The sequence below is a fragment of the Chiloscyllium plagiosum genome, chromosome 2 (genome assembly GCF_004010195.1).
Source record: "Chiloscyllium plagiosum isolate BGI_BamShark_2017 chromosome 2, ASM401019v2, whole genome shotgun sequence".
Classification (NCBI taxonomy): domain Eukaryota; kingdom Metazoa; phylum Chordata; class Chondrichthyes; order Orectolobiformes; family Hemiscylliidae; genus Chiloscyllium; species Chiloscyllium plagiosum.
In genome coordinates this window covers 31955782-31982528 of record NC_057711.1, presented here as the reverse complement: position 1 = coordinate 31982528, position 26747 = coordinate 31955782, and the positions used below count along the sequence as shown (strand labels likewise).

The 26747-nt window shown below is 41.9% G+C and overlaps 1 protein-coding gene across 1 annotated transcript in view; it reads left to right on the top strand.

The window, feature by feature from the left end:
- The first annotated feature begins 18500 nt into the window (after positions 1–18500).
- The window catches only part of tbca (tubulin cofactor a), a 28013-nt gene continuing 19766 nt past the window's right edge, over positions 18501–26747 (top strand). The window contains exon 1 of the mRNA XM_043721323.1: positions 18501–18676. Coding sequence (XP_043577258.1) covers positions 18519–18676 — 158 coding nt within the window. The 5' untranslated portion in view covers positions 18501–18518. The remainder of the gene's footprint in view (positions 18677–26747) is intronic.

Sequence of the window (26747 nt, the reverse complement as noted above, 5' to 3'; positions counted from 1 at the left end):
GTGTTGTTTTCCTGTAGATGCTGCTTTGAAGTTGCCCATTGGCTGTTCTCTCTACTGTGACATCTAGGAATGGCAGTTTGTTGTTGTTTTCCTCCTCTTTAGTGAAGTTTATGCCAGTAAGGGTATTATTGATGGTCTTGAAGGATTCCTCTAATTTTTTCATTCACTGATGACAATGGTGTCATCCACGTAGCAGACCCAAAGCTTGGGTTGGATGGTTGGCAGAGCTGTTTGTTTCTCTGCATAACTGCCTCTGCTAAGAACCCTGATATCGGAGATCTCATGGGTATTCCTTCGGTTTGTCTGTAAGTTTTGTTGTTGAAGGTGAAGTGTGTGGTTAGACATAGGTTCACAAGCTTGACAATACTGTTCTTGCTGATGAAGTTAGTGGTGTTTGGTATATGTGTCTTTGGGTCTTCTAATAGTGTAGTCATGGTTTCCTTGGCCAGGTTAATGTTGATTGATATAAACAGTCTGTTACGTTAAAGGAGACCATATTTCATCCTCTTTTATCTTAGTGTTTTTGATGGTCTTCAGGAATTCTTGGGTGGAGTGGATGGTGTGGTGTGAGTCTTCTACTGTGTGTTTTAGTCTTTAAGTGTAGCTCCTTGGCCAATCTGTAAGTTGGTGTTTCCAGGTAGCGAGACTATGAGTCTGAGGGGGAGCTCCTGATTTGTGAATTTTGGGTAATCCATAGAAGTGTGGTGCGTTGGATCCATCTAGTTTCATTTTTTGGAAGTCGGTCTTATTTATTTCTCCAGATTTCTGAAGTTTTTTGAGTAGGGCTATGATTAGGTTCTCCAGATGTGGGGTTGGTCTATCACCACTTGTTGGTAAATGTTGGTATCTGCAAGTAATGTGTTCACTTTTTCAATGTAGTCTCTTTGATTTAGAAGGAAATAGCTGAAGAACTTAATAACTACTTTGTGTCAGTCTTCACAGTGGAAGACATGAGTAATATCCCAACAATTAAGGAGAGTCAGGGGACAGAGTTGAGTATGATAGCCATTACAAAAGCGAAAGTGCTAGAAAAGCTAAAAGGTCTAAAAATCGATAAATCTCCTGGCTCTGATGGGCTCCATCCTAGAGTTCTGAGGGAGGTGACTGAAGAAATAGCAGAGGCATTGGTTGTGATCTTTCAAAAATCACTGGAGTCAGGGAAAGTCCCGGATGTTTGGAAAATCGCTGTTGTAACTCCCTTGTTCAAGAAAGGATCAAGACAAAAGATGAAAGATTATCAGCTGATTAGCCTAACCTCCATTGTAGGTAAAATTCTAGAATCCATTGTTAAGGATGAGATTTCTAAATTCTTGGAAGTGCAGGTTAGAACAAGTCAGCATGGATTTAGTAAGGGGAGGTCGTGCCTGACAACCTGTTAGAATTCTTTGAAGAGGTAACAAGTAGGTTCGACCAGGGAAACCCAGTGGATGTTATCTACCTAGACTTCCAAAAGGCCTTTGATAAGATGCGTCACGGGAGGCTGCTCACTAAAATGAGGGCCCGTGGTGTTCGAGGTGAGCTACTGGCATGAATTGAGGATTGGCTGTCTAATAGGAGACAGAGAGTTGGGATAAAAGGTTCTTTTTCAGAATGGTCACTCATGACAAGTGGTGTCCCGTAGGGTTCAGTTTTGGGGCCGCAGCTGTTCACTTTATATATTAAAGATCTGGATGAAGGGACTGGGGGTATTCTGGCAAAGTTCACCGATGATATGAAGTTAGTTGGACAGGCAGGTAGTTCTGAGCAGGTGGGGAGGCTGTAGAAAGATTTAGACAGTTTAGGAGAGTGATCCAGGAAATGGCTAATGAAATTCAACGTGAGCAAATGCGAGGTCTTGCACTTCAGAAAAAAGAATACAGGCATGGACTATTTTCTAAGTAGTGAGAAAATTCATAAAGCTAAAGTACAAAGGGATCTGGGAGTGCTAGTTCAGGATTCTCTAAAGGTTGACTTGCAGGTTGAGTCCGTGGTTAAGAAAGCAAATGTAATGTTGTCGTTTATCTCAAGAGGGTTGGAATATAAAAGCAGCGATGTGCGACTGAGACTTTATAAAGCTCTAGTTAGGCCCCATTTAGAATACTGTGTCCAGTTTTGGGCCCTGCACCTCAGGAAGGACATACTGGCACTGGGGCATGTCCAGCGGAGATTCACACGGATGATCCCTGGAATGGTAGGTCTAACATATGATGAACAGCTGAGGATTCTGGGATTGTATTCATTAGAGTTTAGAAGGTTGAGGGGAGATCTAATAGAAACTTACAAGATAATGCATGGCTTAGAAATAACGGACGCTAGGAATTTGTTTCCGTTAATCAGGGAGACTAGGATCCGTGGACACAGCCTTAGAATTAGAGGGGGTCAATTTAGAATGGAAATGAGGAGACATTTCTTCAGCCAGAGAGTGGCGGGCCTGTGTAATTCATTGCCATGGAGCACAGTGGAGGCCAGGAGGTTAAATGTCTTCAAGGCAGAGATTGATAAAATTCTTAATCTCGCAAGGAATTAAGAGCTACGGGGAGAGTGCGGATACATGGAGTTGAAATGCCCATCATCCATTATTGAATGGCAGAGTGGACCCAATGGGATGAATGGCCTTACTTCCACTCCTATGTCTTATGGTCTAACGGCATGGACGAGTTGGACCGAACGGTTTGTTTCTGTGCTGTTTCTATGACTCTATAACTAAGAGGATCTTCTCATTCTTTTGCCCCTTAAGGATGGGACAAGTGGTTGTATCACTGTAAATTCAAATTGAGAAAAACATTCCAATCAGTAAACTGGTTTCTATCACAAATGATGATGTATTGGTCATGCATTGTGCAAATCCAGGCTTTAAATCATTTTGCAGAAATGATCCTGATTTCCCCTCTTTTGTCAATTATTATGGAGAATCCACCAGCAAAGTTATGGAATTTTCTCATTTCATGAAAGTTATCGTTAAGATTACATCTTGAGCACAACCTTTCAGCACTGCTCAAATCCTTACTTAATGAACTTAGTGTTGCCTTTGGTGAACATGTCCTTTATACTGATGTGAGGTAGTAAAGTCAAGCGAAGGTCCTGCTAAGACTTTTAGATCCGATACATGAAATTGTCACATTTTGCAAATCAAGGAATGAAGAGTGCAGTAAGCTGTCAGACAATGCATAGTTTCTTGACTTTGTATTCCTTACAGATACATTTCAAAACTGAGCTGAACTGTGAACTGCAGGAAATGGACAGAGTTAGCATGCAATCAGCAATGGAAATGCATTCAAATTAAAACTGTTCTATCATAGAGTCAGAGTTATACAGAATGGAAACAGACCCTTTGGTCCAACTCATAATCTCAATTTAAAACAAATGCAGCAACATTTCCTGACTCTGTAAAAAGAAAAAAAAATCAAAGTTAAATAAAATTGTTTCTATCTAGAAAATGTCTGTGCACACCCAAGGACATTTGCAGAGCAAATGATTTCAGAAGTTAGATGTGATAGACCAAATGTTCATGTTTTGTCTCACATCATTCCTTCAAGTGGACATTGGTGTGTTGGCTACTAAATTCCGTCAGGTGTTTCATTTACAAAGCAGTGGAGTTGATGTGGAGATGACTACTAGACAAAATGATATTGAGTTGAAAGTCAGATCAAGCGACAGTGAATAGTGGAGAATTATAAACAAATAAAAATACCTGTTTCCTTCTCTCTTGTGCTTTTAACATGAAAGCTTACTTTGACTCCACATACCTCCATGATACAGTGTTCTCCCAAATGGAGATTATCAGGTCCAAGTATCAGAGCTGTCTCAGAAATAGCTATTTTTGTGGACTGTATACAAGTAACAGGTTAAAACTACAACCCAGACTTCTAGTCACAGGTATCACGCTGAGAGTTGATGAATGAATGACAAAATAATAATTATATATACTTCATTTCAGATTTATATAGCATTAACAATTAGCTGTTCATCCTATATTTTCTTAGAGGTACATCCTGTGTTGCACTTAAATTCAAAAAATGATCTTCTGCCCATAACTTGGAGACAACTGACATAGACAGTAAATACTTGAGGCTATAGGACTGATTTTTGTTGCACTCCACCAATTACATCATACCAAATGAAAATAAACATTAATCCTGATTCACTGCCTTTTGTTTGTAAACCATCATAGAATCATAAAATCCCCACAGTGAGGAAACAGGCCATTTGATCCAACAATTAGATTTAAAATAATGATGGAAAAGGATAGACTAGATCTAAAAGTTGAAGTTCTAAATTGGACAAAGGCCAATTTTGACGGTACTAGGCAAGACCTTTCGAAAGCTGATTGGGGGCAGATGTCCGCAGGCAAAGAGACGGCTGGAAAATGGGAAACCTTCAGAAATGAGATAACGAGAATCTAGAGAAAGTATATTCATGTTAGTGTGAAAGGAAAGACTGGTAGGTATAGGGAATGCTGGATGACTAAAGAAATTGAGGGATTGGTTAAGAAAAAGAAGGAAGCATATGAAAGGTATAGACAGGATAAATTGAGTGAATCCTTAGAAGAGTATAAAGAAAGTAGGAGTATACTTAAGAGGGAGATCAGGAGGGCAAAAAGGGGGCATGAGATAGCTTTGGCAAATAGAATTAAGGAGAATCCAAAGGGTTTTTATAAATACATTAAAGAAAAAAGGGTAGGAAGAGACTAGGGCCCCTCAAAGATCAGCAAGGCAGCCTTTGTGTGGAGCCGCAAAAAATGGGGGAGATTCTAAATGAGTATTTTGCATCAGTATTTACTGTGGAAAAGGATATGGAAGATATAGACTGTAGGGAAATAGATGGTGCCACCTTGCAAAATGTCCGTATTACATAGAAACAATTTTATTTAACTTTGATTGGATGTCTTGAAATGCATAAAGGTGGATAAATCCACAGGACTGGATCAGGTGTACCCGAGAACTCTGTGGGAAGCTAGAGAAATGATTGCTGGGCCTCTTGCTGAGATATTTGTATCATCGATAATCACAGGTGAGGTGCCTAAAGACTGGAGGTTGGCTAACGTGGCTTACGAAAAGTGGTAAGGACAAGCCAGGGAACTATAGACCAGTGAGCCTGACGTCGGTGGTGGGCAAGTTGTTGGAGGGAATCCTGAGGGACAGGATGTACATGTATTTGGAAAGGCAAGGACTGATTAGGGATAGTCAACATGGCTTTGTGCGTGGGAAATCATGTCTCACAAACTTGATTGAGTTTTTTGAAGAAGTAACAAAGAGGATTGATGAGGGCAGAGCAATAGATGTGATCTATATGGACTTCAGTAAGGTGTTTGACAAGGTTCCCCATGGGAGACTGATTAGCAAGGTTAGATCTCACGGAAACAAGGGAGAACTAGCCATTTGGATACAGAGCTGGCTCAAAGGTAGAAGACAGACGGTGGTGGTGAAGGGTTGTTTTTCAGACTGGAGGCCTGTGACCAATGGAGTGCTACAAGTATTGGTGCTGGGTCCTCTACTTTTTGTCATTTACATAAATAATTTGGATGCAAGCATAAGAAGTACAGTTAGTAAGTTTGTAGATTACATCAAAATTGGAGGTGTAGTGGATAGGGAAGAGGGTTACCTCAGATTACAACAGGATCTTGACCAGATGGGCCAATGGGCTGAGAAGTGGCAGATGGAGTTTAATTCAGATAAATGCGAGGTGCTGCACTTTGGGAAAGCAAATCTTAGCAGGACTTATACACTTAATAGTAAGGTCCTAGGGAGTGTTGCTGAACAAAGAGACCTTGGAGTGCAAGTTCATAGCTGTTTGAAAGTGGATTCGTAGGTAGATAGGATAGTGAAGAAGGTGTTTGGTATGCTTTCTTTTATTGGTCAGAGTATTGAGTACAGGAGTTGGGAGGTCATGTTGCGGCTGTACAGGACATTGGTTAGGGCACTGTTGGAATATTGCGTGTAATTCTGGCCTCCTTCCTATTGGAAAGATGTTGTGAAACTTGAAAGGGCTCAGAAAAGATTTACAAGATCTTGCCAGGGTTGGAGGATTTAAGCTATAGGGAGAAGCTGAACAGGCTGGGGCTGTTTTCCCTGGAGCATCAGAGGGTGAGGGGTGACCTTATAGAGGGTTACAAAATTATGAGGGGCATGGATAGGGTAAATAGACAAAGTCATTTCCCTGGGGTTGGGGAGTCCTGAACTAGAGGGCATAGGATTAGGGTGAGAGGGGAGAGATATAAAAGAGACCTAAGGGGCAACCTTTTCACACAAAGGGTGTACGTGTATTCGCATATTCTTCCCATGTCTGCATGGGTTTCCTCTGGGTGCTCCGGTTTCCTCCCACAGTCCAAAGGTGTACAGGTTAGGTGGATTGGCCATGCAAAATTACACTGTAACATTCAGGGAAGTGTAGATTTGTTGGATTAACAATGGTTAATGCGGGCTTACAGCATAAGGTAGGGGCTGGGTCCGGGTAGGATGCTCTATGGAGAGTTGGTATAGATTGAATGACCCCTTTTTGCACTGGAGGGATTTGATGATATAAGTCAAGAGTGGGGTGTCAGAAAAGCACAGCAGGTCAGGCAACATCTGAGGAGCAGGAGAATTGACGTTTTGGGCAAGAGGAGAAAGTGAGGTCTGCAGATGCTGGAGATCAAAGTTGAAACTTTATTGCTGGAACAGCACAGCAGGTCAGGCAGCATCCAGGGAACAGGTGATTCGACGTTTCGGGCACAGGCCCTTCTTCAGGAAGGCAAGAGTCCTTCATCAGGAATTTCTGATGAAGGGCTCTTGCCTGAAATGATGATTCTCGTGCTCCTCGGATGCTGCCTGACATGCTGTGCTTTTCCAGCTCCCCACTCTCGACACTGACCTCCAGCATCTGCAGTCCTCCCTTTCTCCTTCTATGATATAAACTGTATTCAGTCCTCTCTGTGTTCTTAAGTTTCAATGAGACCCCTCCACATCCTTCCACACTCTACTGAGTACAGGCCCAGAGTTGTCAACCACTTCTCATATGACAAGCCCTTCATCCTTGGGATCATTCTTGTCAACCTTCTCCAGATGATCTCCAAAGCCAGCACATCCTTTCTTAGCTATGGGGTTCACAATATTCCAAATGTGGTTTGACCAGAGCCTTATACAGCCTCAATAGTAGACGCCTGTCTTGCATTTTAGCCCTCTTGAAATGAATGCTAATGTCTACTGTGATTTCTGAAGTTTGATTTCTGACTCTTTACATCCTCTTTGTCCTATTAGAGTCAGAGGATCATAGAGATATTCCGCACGGAAACAGACCCTTCAGTCTAACTTGTCCATGCTGACCACATAACCCAACCCAATCTAGCCCCACCTATCATTACCAGTCCATATCCCTCCAAAACATTCATATACATATACCCATCCAGATGCCTTTTGAATGTTGCAATTGTACTAGCTTCCACCACTTCCTCTGGCAGCCCATTCCACACATGCACCACCTTCTGCATGAAAATGTTGCCCCTTAGGTCTCTTTTATATCTTTCCTACTGCACCCTAAACCTATGCCATCTAGTTCTGGACTCCCCCACCCCAGGGAAAAGACCGTGTCTATTTACTCTATCCGTGCCCCTCATAATTTTATAAACCTCTTTATGGTCACCCCTCAGCCTCTGACGCTCCAGGGAAAACAGCCCTCGCCTATTCTCTCTATCGCTCAAATCCTCCAACCCTGACAACATCCTTGTAAATCTTTTCTGAACCCTTTTAAGTTTCTCAAAATCTTTCCAATAGGAAGGAGACCAGAATTGCACGCAATATTCCAAAAGTGGCCGAATCAATGTCCTGTATAGTTGCATGACGTCCCAACTCCTGTACTCAATATTCTGCCCAATAAAGGAAAGCATACCAAACGCCTTCTTCACCATACTATCGACCTGTGACTCAATTTTCAAGAAGCTATGAACCTGCACTCCAAGGTATCTTTATTCAGCCACACTCTCTAGGACCCTACCATTAAGTGTATAAGTCCTGCTAAGGTTGGCTTTCCCAAAATGCTGCACCTTGCATTTATCTAAATTAAACTCCATCTCAGCCCATTGGCCTGTCTGATCAAGATCCCATTGTAATCTGAGGTAACCTCCTTCAGTGTCCACCACACCTCCAATTTTTGTGTTATCTGCAAACTTACTAACTACTGTATACTTCCTATGCCCACATCCAAATCATTTATATAAATGACGAAATGTAGTAGACCCAGCGCCGATCCTTGTTGCACACCACTAGTCACAGGCCTCCAGTCTGAAAAACAACTCTCCACCACCACCCTCTGTCTTTTACATTTGAGCCAGTTCTGTATCCAAATGGCTAGTTCTCCCTGTATTCCGTAAGATCTAACCTTGCTAACCAGTCTCCTATAGGGAACCTTGTCGAACACCTTACTGAAGTCCACATCGATCATGTCTACTGCTCTGCCCCCATCAATCCTCTTTGTTACTTCTTCAAAAAACTCAATCAAGTTTGTGAGATATGATTTCCCACGCACAAAGCCATGTTGACTATCCCTAATCAGTCCTTTCCTTTCCAAATACATGTACATCCTGTCCCTCAGGATTCCCTCCAACAACTTGCCTACCACTGACGTCAGACTCACCAGTCTATAGTTCCCTGGCTTGTCCTTACCATTTTTCTGAAATTGTGGCACATGTTCGTCAACCTCCAGTCTTCAGGCACTTCACCTCTTACAGTCGATGATACAAATATCTCAGCAAGGGGCCTAGCAATCATTTCCCTATCACCCCACAGAATTCAAGCGTACACTTGATCAGGTCCTGGGGATTTATCCTCTTTTCGGCGTTTCAAGACATCCAGCACTTCCTCCTTTGTAATATGGACATTTTTAACATGTCACCATCTATTTCCCTACATTCTATATCTTCCATATCCTTTTCCACAGTAAATACTGATGCAAAATACTCGTTTCGTACCTGCCTCATCTCCTGCAGCCCTACACAAAGGCCGCCTTGCTAATCTTTGAGGGGCTCTATTCTCTCCCTAATTACCTTTTTGTCCTGTTCTGAAAACTTTAATAATCTCAGCTGAGCCCTCCCCCACCTTTAACATTTTCCATAATTTTCCAAGTAACTGATCCCCACCCCCAAATAGTTCAAACCCCTTGTTATATGATTTGCCAGGACTGGTCCCAGCATGATTCTGGTGGAGCCTGTCCCATTGAAACAGCTCCCTCCTCCTGCAGTACTGGAGCAATGTCCCATGAATCTAAACCCATTTCTCCCACACAAATGTTTGAGCCACTTGTTTACCTCTTTATCCTGTTGACCCTGTGCTTGTTGCTCAGTTAGTAATCCAGAGATTATTACCTTTTTGGTTCTGCTTTTTAATTTAGCCCTTGGCTGCTCATATTCCCTCAGCACAACCCCTTTCCTCTTTCTGAAAACAACAAATGCTGAAGATCACAGCAGGTCAAGCATCATTCATGGAGAGAGAGCAAGCTAGCGTTTCAAGTCTAGATGACTCTTCATCAGAGTTGAAGTAACGTATGGAGGGTGCGGTTGGAGTTCAGAGTGCTGAGGGAGAAAGGATGTTGATAGTTCAGATTAAGTGATTGGAATGGAAGAATGGCAGAACAATGGTGTATCTAACTGCCTGACTTGAAAGAACAGACAGTTCCACTGGGGTTGTGGGGGGGCGGGGTGGGGTGGGGGTGGGTGTTGGCGGAGAAAGGACATGGCGAGAAAGAATGTAACAAGTAAAGCTAAAAGAAAGGGAAGGAATGGGATTTGGTGCACCATTTGAAGATGTTGAATTCAATATTAAGCCTAGAAGGCTGTACAGTGCCTCGTCTGAAGAGGAGATATTGTTCCTCTAGTTTGCATTGTGATTCACTTTACACTGACTGTGGGAAGGTCGGGGTCATGCTTGAGTATTTGTTGTTTTCAATACAGGTTCCAGTATCCGGAGTAATTTTCTCCCTTTCCTCTTTCTACTTATTGTAGTACCTTCATAGACCATGATAACTGGACCTATCCCCTTCCCGGTCCATGTTCTTCTGCAGCCCAGAAGAGAGAGCTGAACATGGACACCAGGTAGGTCAAGCGGCATCTTGCTCCTGGCCACAGAGAACAGACTCTATTTTCCTGGGTACACTATCCCCGGTTACAACTACATTCCTCTTTCCTTCTCCCTCTTGAAAGGCTCTCTGTACCATGATTACTATATATTTCTCTCTTCTTCCCCCCCACCTATATCATGGGATGGCATGGTGGCTCAGTGGTTAGCACTGCTGCCACACAGCGCCAGGGACCTGGGTTCGATTTCAGCCCTGGGCGACTGTCTGTGTGGGGTTTTCACGTTCTCCCTGTGTATGTGTGGGTTTCCTCCCACAGTCACAAAGGTGTGCAGGTTAGGTGAATTGCCCATAATGTTCAGGGATGTGTAGGTTAGGTGCATTAGGTAGGGGAATGGGTCTGGATGGGATGCTCTTTGGAGGATCATTGTGGACTTGTTGGGTCAAATGGCCTGTTTCCATACTGTAGGGATTCTATGGTTCATGGTACTATAGTCGGTTTGCTCATCCTCCTTACAGTCTCCCTTTCACTTACACAAGAATCTCAAACCTATTAGACAAGCTCAGAGGTGAAGATTCCTTTAGACTACCTCAATATTGCCTTGTAGTAAGGTTTACTTTCTTACAATCATAATTGCAATGAACTAATAATTGCTTCAAAAACAAGAATCATTGGATGTCTACTTACTTGTACTATTTATCTTCTGTGTGTTTGACTCACTGCTCAGCTTTCATATTGTCAAATTGATTTTGCTAGTAGTGGGGGAGAACTGTGGTAAACATTTCCTGTCAACAATCCCTTTAGAATAGACATAGTCCCTGTGAATACTGTCAATACATTAGGCACCACAATGGCTGCCAAATATACTTACTCCATGGCATTTGTCACTGCTCTGAAGAGCTTGGTTTGATGGGTCCTTTTAACAATTGAGAAAAGGTTGCCTCTTTAGTTTCCTTTGTCTCCTTGCCTGCCATAAACTCAATTATTGGACCTTACAGCTTTATGCCCAGTTCTACAGCAAGTATCTGAAGTGAGTGACACTTCTTTCCAAATCATCATACAGTGCATTGAATGTGGTGTAGGAATCCAGTATCTGGGGACCTGCAGCCTTTTTGTGTAATGAGATAATGTTTGCATCATGCATCACCTGTGGAACAGAGCCCACGTTTCTAAAAGGTAGAAGGTGATAACATTGTGAGGATAAATGGGACTTTCTGTATTGGGACAATACGGTGGCTTCGAGAGGTGCATTTTGTTCTGGTATTTGTTCATGAAGAGAGGTTTTGAGCCTCAGGCTCGGGTTGTGTCTTCAAAGCCAATAAAGTAAATGGCTTGTGAAGTCCTGTGTTTTTTTTAAAAGAACAATAGAAACAGTGTGAATAGGTGCAGTCAAGCTCCTAAGAGCCAGGGTTTTAGTTTACCTTTCAGTAGTTATTGAGGTTTTGGAAGTTGGTTATGGAAACTGCCAAAATTCTCTCTGCCAGAATTTTCTCTTGATGTTCATTCCACCTGGACTGGAGGAACACCATGCATGAGATAATCTATCATACTGAACTTGCTTTTGCCAAGAGTGTGCTATGAGATGTTACTATGTTGGAACAGTTGCTGTTTAGTAGTTAAATAATCTGTATTCTGTTAAGTTTTCCATGCTTCTATTCTTTTTACCAAAGTTCATGACCTCACACTTTTCCACATTGTACTTCATCTGACTCTTCTTTGCCCACTTTCCTAACCTGTCCAAATTCTTCTGCAGCCTCCCCACCTCCTCAATAATAATTGTCCCTCTACCTATCTTTGTAATCTGTAAACTTAACCAGAATGCCATCACTTCCTTCATCTAGATCATTAATGTATAAGGTGAAAAGCTGTGGTCCCAACACACCACTTACCACCTGAAAAAGACCCTTTTATCCTCACTCTCTACTTTCTGCTAGACAGCCAATTTTCTATCCATGTACCTTGCATCTAATACCATAGGCCCTTGTCTTACTCAGCAGCCTCCTGTGCGGCACCTTGTCAAAGGCCTTCTTGAAGTTCAGGTAGATAATATCCATTGGCTCTCCTTGGTCTAACCTGCTTGTTACTTCCTCAAAGAATTCTAGCAGTTTTGTCAAGCATGACCTTCCCTCTAGTTTTGGACTCTGTTACCCTGGGGAAAAGACCTTGACTATTCACCCTACCCATGCCCCTCATGATTTTATAAACTTTGATAAGGTCACTCCAGGGAAAACAGCCCCAGCTTATTCAGCCTCTCACTGTGGCTCAAACCCTGTAACCCTGGCAACAACCTTGTAAATCTTTTCTGAACCCTTTCAAGTTTCACAACATCCATCCTAAAGATTGGAGGCCAGAATTAAATGTAGTATTCTAAAAGTGGCCTAACCAATGTCCTGTACAGCCACAACATGACCTCTCAATTCCTATATTCAACGCACTGACCAATAAAAGCAAGCATAACAAATGCCTTCTTCACTGTCCTGTCTACCTGCGACTCTACTTTCAAGGAACTATGAACCTGCACTCCAAGATTTGTTTAGCAACACTACCCAGGACCTTACCATTAAGTGTATAAGTTCTATATTTTTGAATGTGGTGTAGGAATCCAATATTTGGACCTGCAGCCTTTTTGTGTAATGAGATGATGTTTGCATCAGGCATTGCCTGTGGAACAGAGCCCACTTTTCTAAAAAGTAGGAGAAGGTGATAACATTGTGAGGATAAATAGGACTTTCTGTATTGGGACAAAATGATGGCTTTGAGAGGTTTAACTAAATTAAGTCACATTTAACTAAATGAAACTCCACCTGCCACTCCTTAGTCCATTAGTCCATGTGATCAAGGTCTCGTTGTACTATGAGATACTCTTCTTCGTTGTCCACTGCACTGCCAAGTTTAGTGTCAGCTTCAAAATTATTATCCATTTCTTCTATATTCACATCCAAATCATGCTTTTATCTGTTTCCTCATTTTTCCTGGAAGAGGTAACTAACCTATTATTCGAAAATTAGTATATTAAGGGGCAAGACTTCTCATCTAACATGTCTAAGCAGGAGATTATTCTATTCTTAATGCCTGTCAGAGCCATATTGGAAGAATTTATAGGTTTATCCTCAAATTGATTGCCCTCAATATAAACATACTTTGTGTGGTTATCAGGCCCTGAAATGGGACTCACCTTTAGATTAGTGATCCTACAGTTTGCAACATTTGACCTTTACAACTTAAGTCAGATTTCGGCCACTTCTGTGGTTTAAAGTCCTGGAGCAGGTCTTAATTTGACCACTTGGGTTGCTGAGACACTGAATGTGCCATAAAGAGGATGTATTAGAGGTATTAAGCCGTAATGCTGATAATTTACCAGAACTGCATGAGATGCATCCAAGGATTCTGAGGGAAGTGATAGTGCAAATTACAGAGGAACTGGCGATTATTTTCGCATCATTATTCTATATTTTGGTGGTGCTAGAGGAATAAAGAACTGAAAATGTTACAGATTTCTTCAATAAAGGATATAAAGATAAGCCTATCTACAACAATTAGTTTAACCTTTGTAATGGAGAGGTGTTACATTTTGATAAGGCAAATCATGGCAGGATTTCAGGCTTAGTGGTAGGATCCTGGGGAATGTTTCAGAAAAAAAGATCTAGGGGTGCAGGTTCATAGTATCTTGAAGGTGGAGTCACAGGTAGACAGGATCGTGAAGGCAGCTTTTGGTACACTTGCCCTTATTGGTCAGTGCATTGAGTGTAGGTGGTGGGTTGTCATTTTGCTGCTGTACAGGACATTGGTTCTGGAATGCTCTGTTCTGTTGTGGTCTCCCTGCTTTAGAAAAGACGTTAAACTTGAAAGGGTGCAGAAAGATTTACAAGAATATTGCCGAGCTTGGAGGGTTTGAGCTATGGGGTGATTTTACCTAGAATGTTGGACGCTGATAGGTAACTTTATAGAGGTTTCTAAAATCATGAGGAGCATTGAAAGGGTGAATATTCTTTTTTTTTCAGGGTAGGGGAGTCCCAAACTAGAAGGCATAGGTTTAATGTGAAAGGAGAAAGATTTAAAAGGTACCTAAGGGGCAACTTTTTCACGCAGAAGGTGGTGCATATGTGGAATGAGCTGCCAGAAGAAGTGTTGGAGATTGGTACAATTACAACATTTAAAAATCATCTGGTTGGGTACATGACCAGAAAGCGTTTAGAGATATATGGGCCAAATGCTGGCAAATACGACTAGATTAATTTAGGATGCCTGATCTATCTTGTCTTTAAATGTAGTCCATTTCTCCTTTACAGTTTTGCCTGCCAATCTTTGATTTCAACTTATCTTACTCAGATCCCTTCTCATCCCAATGTTGTTGACCCTATGCCTATAAATTATTTTTACTTAGGGTTCCATGCCAACCTGACAACTTTGACATAATGGTCACCATCCCCTAAATGTTCCCTTAATGATTCATGATTCACCCCCTTCTCTAGAACTATATCCAATAATGCTTTCTTCTGCATTGGACCAAAAATATACTGGTGCAGAAAATTGTCCTAAAAGATACTCTTGAAACTCTTTCTTCTCTCTGCCCTTTACACTGCTGCTATATATTAATCTAATTAAATGCTCATTTTAACTATCTTACAGATTTTGCATCTCTTTGTAATTTCCTTACACATTTGATTATCTATTGTCCCGCAGGTCAGTGGCTTATGAATACACCCAACAATTCCTGTTATTTCTTAGCTCTAACTGAACAGATTCTGTGAAAACTGAAAGGACTGTGGATGCTGTAAATCAAAGACAAAAATAAAAATTGCTGGAAAAGCTCAGCAGGTCTGGCAGCATCTGTGGAGAGAAATCACAGTTAACATTTTGGGTTGAGTGACTCTTCCTCAGAACTGAGGAAGAGAACCTCATCCTCTTTTTACCTATGTCATTGGTACTGATGTGACTACTGATGCTGGCTGTTCACCCTCCCCCATTAGGTGCTTTTTAACTGTTAGTGTTATCCCTGATCCTGGAACCCAGGAGGTGACATCTTACATTGGATTCAAGTCTGTAGCCATAAAAATGCCTGTAAAATCATTTAATCACTTAGCACTACTACAATCCTTCACCAATGGTGTCATTGGAGGGTTGGATGCATGTGAAGAATAACAGAACTTTGGTGACTTCACTATAATGTGTGAACAGAAGGTAGCTCCACTGAACCTTGTCCAGTTTGTATGACAGCTCTCCCAATGTTGGCTCAAATCCTCAAGATTTGATTAGGATAACTTTGCAGGAATGACAGGGCTGTGTTCACCATTAACATTCCTGGTGACCTAGGTCAATGCTAGGTGGTCTGTCTGATTTCATTCTTTTTACTTTTCCCTAACTCTTCTATCACAACATCATATTTCTACATGAATATTTGCAACATGAATATACAACTCACTAATCTTGTTGATCTAATTTCATGCATTCACATATACTTACAGTAAAACTAACTCAGACCTTATTTCATTCCTTCTTACTCTTCCCCCTCCTAATACCTATTTCCTACTGCAGTGTTTTCAGCCTTGACAAAATACTTATGCATTGTAGGTCTCAGTCCAGAACATTCAGTGTTTTTACTTCCGCTGGAGATGGTGGAGTCTTTAGTGATAATAACACTACTGAAAGTTACACTGACATATGTTTAAAATTAGTGTTGTTTGGGAAACAAGGTCTTGGCCAAATGAAATAATTAAGAAGTTATTTAATTTCTGATGAAGAGTTATTGATTTGAAGTGTTAACTCTATATCTCTCCACAGGTGCTGCCTGACATTTGTTTTGTATTTTGAGTTCAAACTTCTAGCATCAGCAGTAAGTGTATTCTCTCTGTGTGGCCAGGTGGGAGAACTTAATACAATTTTGAGAACAGATATTGTGTAATAACACAAGAGGTCTGACAGTAATTGTGCAAGTGGATTAAAACATATAGTTCTTTGTAACTGTCTCCCTTAAAGTATCCTTGGGCTTTCAATGTTCTTTAAAAAAATCATTGATAAGAAAAAAAGCAGCATTAAACAATGTTATGGACCTACTGGCAGTATAGAATGTATGTAACTACATTAGATGTTATGTAATATTGGATCTGCACTGAGGTCTGTTGAGCAAGATTGCCAACCATTCTAGACTTTCCTCAAGTGTACTGCCTGAAAAGGTAGTGAAGAGCATTCAGGAGTACCCTTCAAATGGAATTAGACATAAATGTGAGAAAGAAAGGCTTAGGGAAATATGGGGGAGTGAACAGGGGAACAGCATCTATTGGATAGGCACAATAAACCTAATATGTTCCTTCTTTGTATTAAGATTCTTATTGGCAAATCATCAAGAATAGGCATAGAGGTCAATAGAAATGGACACAATGGACAGCATGTCCTCTTTTTGTGCTGTAACCAATGTTGGAGAGGAAAAATAGGTTACTTTTAGTAGTTTAGGTAGCACTGGAACCTATGTGAACAAGGTAGACAGTAAGTGCAATTACTTGTATTTGAATTGCAAAAATAATTAGTTTCAAGTCATACTTTGTTACTTTAATCAGTTCAAGTTTTCCATTTTGCTCCCTTCATCTTTTCATTGCATCGTTTCTTGAGTTCATGGTTTACCTGAAGGGAAATTATCAGTTGATTTTGGCATTGAAATGGTTGGAATGGTTAGAATTTTTTTTCCATTTGAATAATTTACCTCCTGCTGTTGTTTCTCATTGAAATGGCTTGTTAAATCCCATTCTTTTGGTCCCAGTGTCTACTGTGTGACAAGGTTAGCAATCTGAATGTAGGTTTGCTCGCTGAGCTGTAAGGTTCATTTCCAGACATTTCGTCACCATAATGGGTAATGTCTTCAGTGGCTCTCCGGGCAAGACACTGCTGATAATTCCTGCTTTCTATTTATATGTTTGGGTTTCTTTGGGTTGGTGATTACAGAGAACAAACAGTTACCCATTCTATGTCTGGAGAAAAAAAGGAATGGAAGTTAAAAAAATTTTAAACCAAAAGATAAAGAAAATGTTTACATGAAGTAACATGCTATTTGCCTTATGGACATATGGACTGAGTAAGCTAGGTACTAAAGCTGAAAATCAGATGACAAAAATTGTTCTGTGAAGCAATTTATTTGAAGCATTTCAATATAATGAACAGATCTCTTTCAAAAATTCATTTAATTACTTACTTTCAAACAACTATTTTAATAAATAATTTATTTCATACAAAGATAAAATACAAATAACTAAATTCACACAAAATTATACTCAAAATATTATTCAACAATATTCATTTCCACATGGAACTTACTTCTATTTGCTTTAGCTTACTTGTCTCGACTCTAGTTAAATTAGATTTACAATTTTTAATATATGTACCATTCTCTATATCTTCAGTGACACTGTCAAAAATCCTCAATATCAAATTCTCCGTGTTGACCAATTTCCTCAATATTTGTAAAACTATGAATAGTAAAAATCAATTTCAAAGGCGTGTCAATGCCTACATATTCAGCATTTATTGAAATGCTCATTTTTTTTATAGAACAGGTTGGAAGTTCATAGTTCTTGAATCAAAATAAAGAGATTTGTTGGTAATCCTAATGGGCTGTTATATTTTCTGATGTCTTTCAAGAAGTGTTCTGATTTATTATTTGTTCATAAAAACATTCAGTGTACAGGTCACAATCATGTTTTACTATTTGGACAATACTTTTTTTCAATTCACTGGTCAGCATGTTTTATCCACCTCTAGTTTTCTTTGAGTTGGTAGTGGTGAGCTGCCTTCTTGAATCACCACAGTCCATGTATTGCAGGTTGACTCATAATGCTGTTAGGGAGGGAATTTCAGGATTTTGATGCAGCAACATTGAAGGAACATTGATTTCTTTTTGGGCAGGTTGAGTAGGTTGGACTTGTACTCACTGAAGTTTAGAAAAATGAAAAATGATTACTGGGGACATGACAGGCAATGCTGAGAGTTTCCCTTTCCCCCCACCCCGCCCCGCCCCGCATGAGTATCCAGGAGCAGAGGACATGTCAGAGTAAGGGTTCACTCGTGTAAGACAGCTGAGTAGAAATTCTTTTGTCTCAGACGGTAGTAGTGTGTGGAATTCTTTACTGCGGAGTGTAGGGAAGTATAGGGGTTGTTGAGTATATGTAAAGCTGAGAAAGACAGACTTTTTTGAATTAGTCAGGGAATCAAAGAGGGTTACGGCAGAAAAGTGGAGTTGAAGATTATCAGATCGGCCGTGATCTCATTGAATAGTGGAGCAGACTGGGCGGGCCGAACGGCAAACTAACATGGTAAAGTCTAGCCCTTCCTCAGAATCTACTGTAGAAATAGCTGTCTACTTAAAAGCAAAAGTGTAACACTTAATTGTAAAAAGCTGAGTTGAGAAGTTGGGTGAAAAAGTGGGGAAACAATTTGCAATGAGTTCCTTAAGACGCAGGACGCAACTTAATAGAACGTCGGCACCTGGTTCCCAGGTGGGCGAGGGCGCATGCGTGCCTCCTCCTCCCGGTTATTAGGAGCTTGGCGACAGTTGAATGTTAGGCGCGGGATTTCCGGTTTGCGTTTTGCACCGTTTAGTTCAGTAACCCCCAGCATGGCGGACCCCAGGATTCGACAGATAAAAATCAAGATCGGCGTGGTGAAACGGTGAGTGGAAAACGTGATGTTAAGCGGGAAGGAGTTGTTGGTCCTTGGGGTGTGTTGTCGGCCTGTGCGGGATCACAAGGCCCGCCGAGCGGGCGGCTGCTGCTGCTATTATTACTACTCGAGGCCCAGGCTGAGCCGAGGGCCCCCCTCGCACCTGGCCCGAAAGTTGCTGAATCACTTCGGTCGCTTTTTGTTTGGGGCGAAATTTAGTTGATGGGCTTTTTGCGATCGGGAGCGATGATGCTGTCAGACAGGGTCGGCTTTGATGGAATTTGTGGAGCCGTCCGTCTTTCCAACGGTAAACATTCGAGGTTGGATTATACCTCGGGGTAAGGTTTTTGGTGCAAATGGTACACGAACCATGTTGTTTTGTTGGTATTCACACCAAAGGCATTGGCTAGCGGCGTTCTGTCGCTGTCATCTTTCAATTTCGACTGCAGAGACCTGTCACAAAGGAGACCCCAGGGTGAACACCTGAGGCATAACTAGATTCTAAAATTGAAACCAAGATAGAGAAAGCTGGGGGTTGAAGGGTCGGGGTGGTGACTGTTGTGCTCAACTCGCCTGTCTTCACATAGAAATGTATCATACCTTTATCATTCAATAATGACTTGACCCATGAGCTTTTAGTCTGGTTATTCCAAGTGTATTTGCCTTTTTCAGGAGAAGTTCTTCCTTGCACCATTCCTCAAGTTAATCTGTACCTTTGGTCCCTTGTACTGCATTTGTGATTAAAGCTGAAATAGTGCTCAAGATCAACCTTTTCATGTTTGCTGTTGTTTATCACCTTTGAAAGTAAATGTTGGCTGTTTCCTTTTAAATATTCAGCATTTCTTTTTGTTGGGAGCTGATCTGTGGACTTCAGTCTAACGGTAGATAGAGTATTAGCCATGTACAGCATGGAAACAGACCCTTCGGTCCAATTCGTCCATGCCGACCAGATATCTCAACCCAATCTAGTACTACCTGCCACCACTTGGCCCATATCCCTCCAAACCCTTCCTATTCATATACCCATCCAGATACCTTTTTACATGTTGCAATTGTACTAGCCTCCACCACTTCCTCTAGCAGTTCATTCCATACAACTACCACCCTCTGTATGAAAAAGTTGCCCCTTAGGTCTCTTTTATATCTTTCCCTTCTCACTCTAAACCTATACCCTCTAGTTCTGGGCTACCCCTACCCCAGGGAAAGGACTTTGTCTATTTATCCTATCCATGCCCTCATGACTTTATAAACCTCTAAGGTTCAGCCTCTCCCTATAGCTCAAATTCTCCAACCCTGGCAACATTCTTGTAAATCTTTTCTGAACCCTTTCAAGTTTCACAACATCCTTCCTTCCTTCCTTCCTTCCAATAGGAAGGAGACCAGAAGTGCATGCAGTATTCCAACAGTGGCCTAACCAATGTCCTGTATACCCTTTCAAGTTTCACAACATCCTTCCTTCCTTCCTTCCAATAGGAAGGAGACCAGAAGTGCATGCAGTATTCCAACAGTGGCCTAACCAATGTCCTGTATAGCTGCAACATGACCTCTCAACTCTTGTACTCTTTACTCTGACCATTAAAGGAAAGCATACCAAATGCCGCCTTCACAATCTGATCTACCTGCGACCCCACTTTCAAGGAGCAATGAACCTGCATTTCAAGGTCTCTTTGTTCAGCAACACTCCCTAGACCTTACCAATAAGTGTATAAGTCCTGCTAAGATTCGCTTTCCGAAAATGCAGCATATCACATATATCTAAATTAAACTCCATCTGCCACTTCTCAGCCTATTGGCCCATCTGATCAAGATTCCATTGTAATCTGAGATAACCTTCTTCGCTGTCCAGTACACCTCCAATTTTGGTGTCATCTGCAAACTTACTAACTATACATCTTATGTAAAATGATTTGGATGTGAGCATAAATGATGAAAAGTGGTGGACCCAGCACCACTTCTTGTGGCACTCCACTGGTCTTAGGCCTCCAGTCTGAAAAACAACTCTCCACCACCACCCTCTGTCTTCTACCTTTGAGCCAGTTTTGTATCCAAATGGCAAATTCTCCCTGTATTCCATGAGATCTAATCTTCCTCACCAGTCTTCCATAGGGAACCTTGTCGAATGCCTTACTGAAGTCCATATAGATCACCTCTACTGCTCTGCCCTCATCAGTCGTCTTTGTTACTTCCTCAAAAAACTCAATCAAATTTGTGAGACATGATTTCCCATGCATAAAGCCATGTTGACTATCCCAAATCAGTCCTTGCCCTTTCCACATACATGTACATCCTGTCCCTCAGGATTCCCTCCAACTTTCCCACCACCGATGTCAGGCTCACTGGTCTATAGTTCCGTGTCTTGTCCTTACCACTTTCCTAAACAGTGGCACCACGTTAACCAGTCCTCTGTTACCTCACCTGTGACTAACGATGATACAAATATCTCAGCAAGAGGCCCAGCAATCACTTCCCTAGTTTCCCACTGAGTTCTAGGGTACACCTGATCAGGTCCTGGAGATTTATCCACTTTTATGCATTTCAAGACCGTCAGCGCTTCTTCCTCTGTAATATGGACATTTTTTCAAGATGTCACCATCTATTTCCCTACATTCTATATAGAGTCATAGAGATGTACAGCATGGAAACAGACCTTTCGGTCCATGCCGACCAGATATCCCAACCCCAAACTAGTCCCAACTGCCAGCACCCGGTCCATATCCCTCCAAACCCATCCTATTCATATACCCATCCAAATGCCTCTTAAATGTTGCAATTATACCAGCCTCTACCACATCCTCTGGCAGCTCATTCCATGTACGTACCACTCTCTGCGTGAAAACGTTGTCCCTTGGGTCTCTTTTATATCTTTCCCCTCTCACCCTAAACCTATGNNNCTTTTCTGAACCCTTTCAAGTTTCACAACATCTTTCCGATAGGAAGGAGACCAGAATTGCATGCAATATTCTAACAGTGGCCTAACCAGTGTCCTGTACAGCCGCAACATGACCTCCCAACTCCTGTACTCAATACTCTGACCAATAAAAGAAAGCATACCAAACACCTTCTTCACTATCCTATCTACCTGCAACTCTACTTTCAGGGAGCTATGAACTGCACTCCAAGGTCTCTTTGTTCAGCAACACTCACTAGGACCTTACCATTAAGTGTAGAAGTCCTGCTAAGATTTGCTTTCCCAAAATGCCGTAGCTCGCATTTATCTGAATTAAACTCCATCTGCCACGTTACAGCCCATTGGCCCATCTGGTCCAGATCCTGTTGTAATCTGAGGTAACCCTCTTCGCTGTCCACTACACCTCCAATTTTGGTGTCATCTGCAAACTTACTAACTGTACCTCTTATGCCCGCATCCAAATCATTTATGTAAATGACAAAAAGTAGAGGACCCAGCACCGATCCTTGTGGCACTCCACTGGTCACAGGCCTCCACTCTGAAAAACAACCCTCCACCAACACCCTCTGTCTTCTACCTTTGAGCCAGTTCTGTATCCAACTGGCTAGTTCTCCCTTGTTTCCATGAGATCTAACCTTGCTAATCAGTCTCCCATGGGGAACCTTGTCGAACGCCTTACTGAAGTCCATATAGATCACATCTACTGCTCTGTCCTCATCAATCTTCTTCGTTACTTCTTCAAAAAACTCAATCAAGTTTGTGAGACATGATTTCCCACGCACAAAGTCATGTTGACTATCCCGAATCAAATCTTGCCTTTAAACCCTGTCCCTCAGGGTTCCCTCCAACAAGTTGCCCACCACCGATGTCAGGCTCACCGGTCTATAGTCCCCTGGCTTGTCTTTACTGCCCTTCTTAAACAGTGGCACCACGTTTGCCAACCTCCAGTCTTCCGGCACCTAACCTGTGAATATCGATGATACAAATATCTCAGCAAGAGGCCCAGCAATCACTTCTCTATCTTCCCACAGAGTTCTTGGGTACACCTGATCAGGTCCTGGGGATTTATCCACCTTTAACTGTTTCAAGACATCCAGCACTTCCTCCTCTGTAATCTGGACATTTTGCAAGATGTCACCATCTATTTCCTTACAGTCTATATCTTCCATAATCTTTTCTACAGTAAATATTGATGCAAAATACTCATTTAGTATCTCCCCCATTTTCTGTGGCTCCACACAAAAGCTGCCTTGCTGATCTTTGAGGGGCCCTATTCTCTCCCTAGTTACCCTTTTGTCCTTTAATATATTTGTAAAAGCCCTTTAGATTCTCCTTATTTCTATTTGCCAAAGCTATCTCATGTCCCTGTTTTTTGCCCTCCTGATTTCCCTCTCAAGTATAGTCCTAATTTCTTTATACTCTAAGGATTCACTTGATCTATCCTGTCTATACCTGACATATGCTTCCTTCTTTTTAACCAATCCCTCAATTTCTTTAGTCTTCCAGCATTCCCTATACCTACCAGCCTTCCCTTTCACCCTGACAGCAATATATTTTCTCTGGATTCTTGTTATCTCCCTTCTGGATGCTTCCCATTTTCCAGCCATCCCTTTACCTGCAAACATCTGCCTCCAATCAGCTTTTGAAAGTTCTTGCCTAATACTGTGAAAATTGGCCTTTCTCCAATTTAGAACATCAACTTTTAGATCTGGTCTATCCTTTTCCATCACTATTTTAAAACGAATAGAATTATGGTCGCTTGCCCCAAAGTGCTCCCCCACTGACACCTCAGTCACCTGCCCTGCCTTATTTCCCAAGAGTAGGTCAAGTTTTGCACCTTCGCTAGTAGGTACATCCACATACTGAATCAGAAAATTGTCTTGTACACACTTAACAAATTCCTCTCCATCCAAACCTTTAACACTATGGCAGTCCTAGTCGATGTTTGGAAAGTTAAAATCCCCTACCAGAACTATACTATTATTCTTACAGATAGCTGAGATCTCCTTACAAGTTTGTTTCTCGATTTCCCTCTAACTATTAGGGAGTCTATAATGCAATCCCAATAAGGTGATCATCCCTTTCTTATTTCTCTGTTCCACCCAAATAACTTCCCTGGATGTATTTCCGGGAATATCTTCCCTCAGCACAGCTATAATGCTATCCCTTATCAAAAGTGCCACTCCCCCTCCTTTCTTGCCTCCCTTTCTATCCTTCCTGTCGCATTTGTATCCTGGAACATTAAGCTGCCAGTCCTGCCCATCCCTGAGCCATGTTTCTGTAATTGCTGTGATATCCCAGTCCCATGTTCCTAACCATGCCCTGAGTTCATCTGCCTTCCCTGTTAGGCCCCTTGCATTGAAATAAATGGAGTTGAATTTATTAGTCCTACCTTGTCCCTGCCTGCCCTGACTGTTGTGAGTCACTTCTGTTCTCGACTGTGCCAGTCTCCGATCGATCTCTTTCCTCACTATCTCCCTGGATCCCACCCTCCCACCTTACTCGTTTAAATCCTCCTAAGCAGTTCTCACAAATTTCCCTGCCAGTATATTAGTCCCCTTCCAATCTTGGTGCAATCAGTCCTCCTTGTACAGGTCACTTCTACCCCAAAAGAGATTCCAATGATCCAAAAATGTGAATTCTTCTCCCATACACCAGCTCCTCAGCCATGCATTCATCTGCTCTATCCTCCTATTCCTGCCCTCACTGGGAGTAATCCAGGTATTACTACCCTTGAGGACCTCCATTTTAAATTTCTTCCCAACTCTCTGTAATCTCCCTTCAGAATCTCGACCTTTTCCCTTCCTATATCGTTGGTTCCAATGTGGACAATGACCTCTCGCTGGCTCTTCTCCCCCGGAGAACATTCTGCACCCTCTGAGACATCCTTGATCCTGGTACCAGGGAAACAACACACCATTCTGCTTTTTCTCTGCTGCCCACAGAAACGTCTGTCAGTACCTCTGACTACAGAATCCCCTAACACAGTTGATCTCTTGAAAGCTGACGTACCCCTCGTTGCATCAGAGCCAGTCTCAATACCAGAAACTTTGTTATTCGAGGTACGTTCCCCTGAGAATTCATCACTCCCTACATCTTTCAAAACAGCATACCTGTTTGAAATGGGTATATTCACAAAAGACTCCTGCCCTAGGTGCCTACCTCTCTTACCCTTCCTGGAGTTAACCCATCTATGTGATTGTATCTGAGACTCTTTTTTTTTTTTCCCCCCCCCCCCCCCCTTCCTATAACTGCCATCCATAACAACTGTTGCTGTTGCAAATTCCTCATCGCTCCTATCTGTCTCTCCAACAGATCCACTCGATCTGATAAGATTCGCATCAAAAGGCATTTATGGCAGATATAATCTGCAGTAACCCTTAAACTCTCTTTAAACTCCTACATCTGACAAGAAGTGCATATCACTGCAAAGGTAATTTTTGCTCCTTCACAATCTACAGACCCAGAAAATAACACTGTCTTATTCCTCTACAAAACACTGCACCAAGTTAATTAATAGCTATGGCTTATATTTTAAGTTTAATCAAGAGACTTGTCTCCAAAAACATATTATCAAGAAAGAACCCACTGTACTTACTACTGCAGCCTTTCTCTTGGATAGACTTAAAACAACAACTTAAATTATCTGATTCTGTGTTTGCTGCCTGACCTGCTGTGCTTTCCCAGTAACACACTCTCGACTCTGACCTCTAGCCTCTGCAGTCTTCACTTTCTCCCCTTTTTTATGAAGACTGATACAAAATAACTCTTCCAATTCATCTGCCATCTCTTAATCCTGCATTTCTAATTCTAATTATAAAAAAAGTCTGTTGTGTGGTGCACATTTTTTGTAAAAAAAAATAAAGTCCAAGGGAGTGTGGTCCATAATTAATTTCTGCCATCCCAGCAAGCCCGGCGGGTTCTCGGGCATCCAATTCATCAGTAAGAATATTGCCTGTCTAAGGAGGATAAATTCAGTAGACCTAGGAGAAGAGATATCGGGTCTACTTTAACTTTTGGTCCTCATTACCCTCCCAATCTGTCCTGCCACAGCTCTCCAATAAATACGGAACCTCTTGCATGTCCAGAAGCAATGGGTAAGAGTACCCACACTTATTTTACATTTTGGGGCACAATGAAGATGCCCCTTTTTTAAACTTGGCCAGATGAATCCTGTGCAGAACTTTAACCGTATAGTGCACTTCCAATTGCAGATTGAGATCTTTTGCACGTCCTCCCATGTTTCAGAAGAGACCTCCACCCCTAGCTCTTGCTCCCAGACGTCATAACAGGTTAATATCCTGTCAGGCGCTGCCACCCAGCAAGCGATAGAGGGCACTAACCAAGAGGGTGCTTATGGAACATACAGACGTTGTTGCTATCGAGCGTAGTCGTCTTCTGGATGAAATTCCCTAGCCTGAAAAACATGGAAAAGATCTCTGCTTGGCAGTCCATATTTGTGGCTCAATTGCTCGAAAGGCATCATAACCTCCCCCTCCAACAAGTCTCCCAAACTGGAAACTTCTCTCACTGCCTATAGTTTGAACCCTGAGTCCATCATCCCTGGTCAGAACCCTGGCATACCAACTATGGGCATAAGTGGCAAAGTCTTGGATAAACAACCCTCACTCTGACATGTCGCCATCCATGCCTTGACCATACTAATGACAATGGGGTTCTGGCAATGGTCCATAACTGTCCTCATCTTATCAGTGATCAACAGGTTAATAAGAGGGAACTTTTGCCTGGGGGGTGCCTCTCCAGCCATATTGAGCCCAGATTCATTAACTGCCCAATTGCGCACACACGACAGCAGGGAACTCAAATGATACCTCCTGATATCTGAGAAATAGACTCCTCCCCCTCCTTGAGGCAACTGCAATTTTAAGTTTGAGGGGCCACCCACTATTCCAGACAAAGGAACTAAACCAACCCCTAAGTTTCTGCTGCGTTGACCTGGGAAAACCTTATAGGGAGCATACGCATGGGATAAAGCAAATTCATCTTAATGAGGGCTATTCAGCCCAAACATGAAATTGGAAGAGCCTCCTATCGCTGGAGATCCACCTAATATTATCAACCAAGTGAGCAAAGTTAGTCTGAAATAACCGATCAAACATGGGGGTAATAAAGATACCTAAGTATCAGAAACCCACCTGTAACCACTTAAAA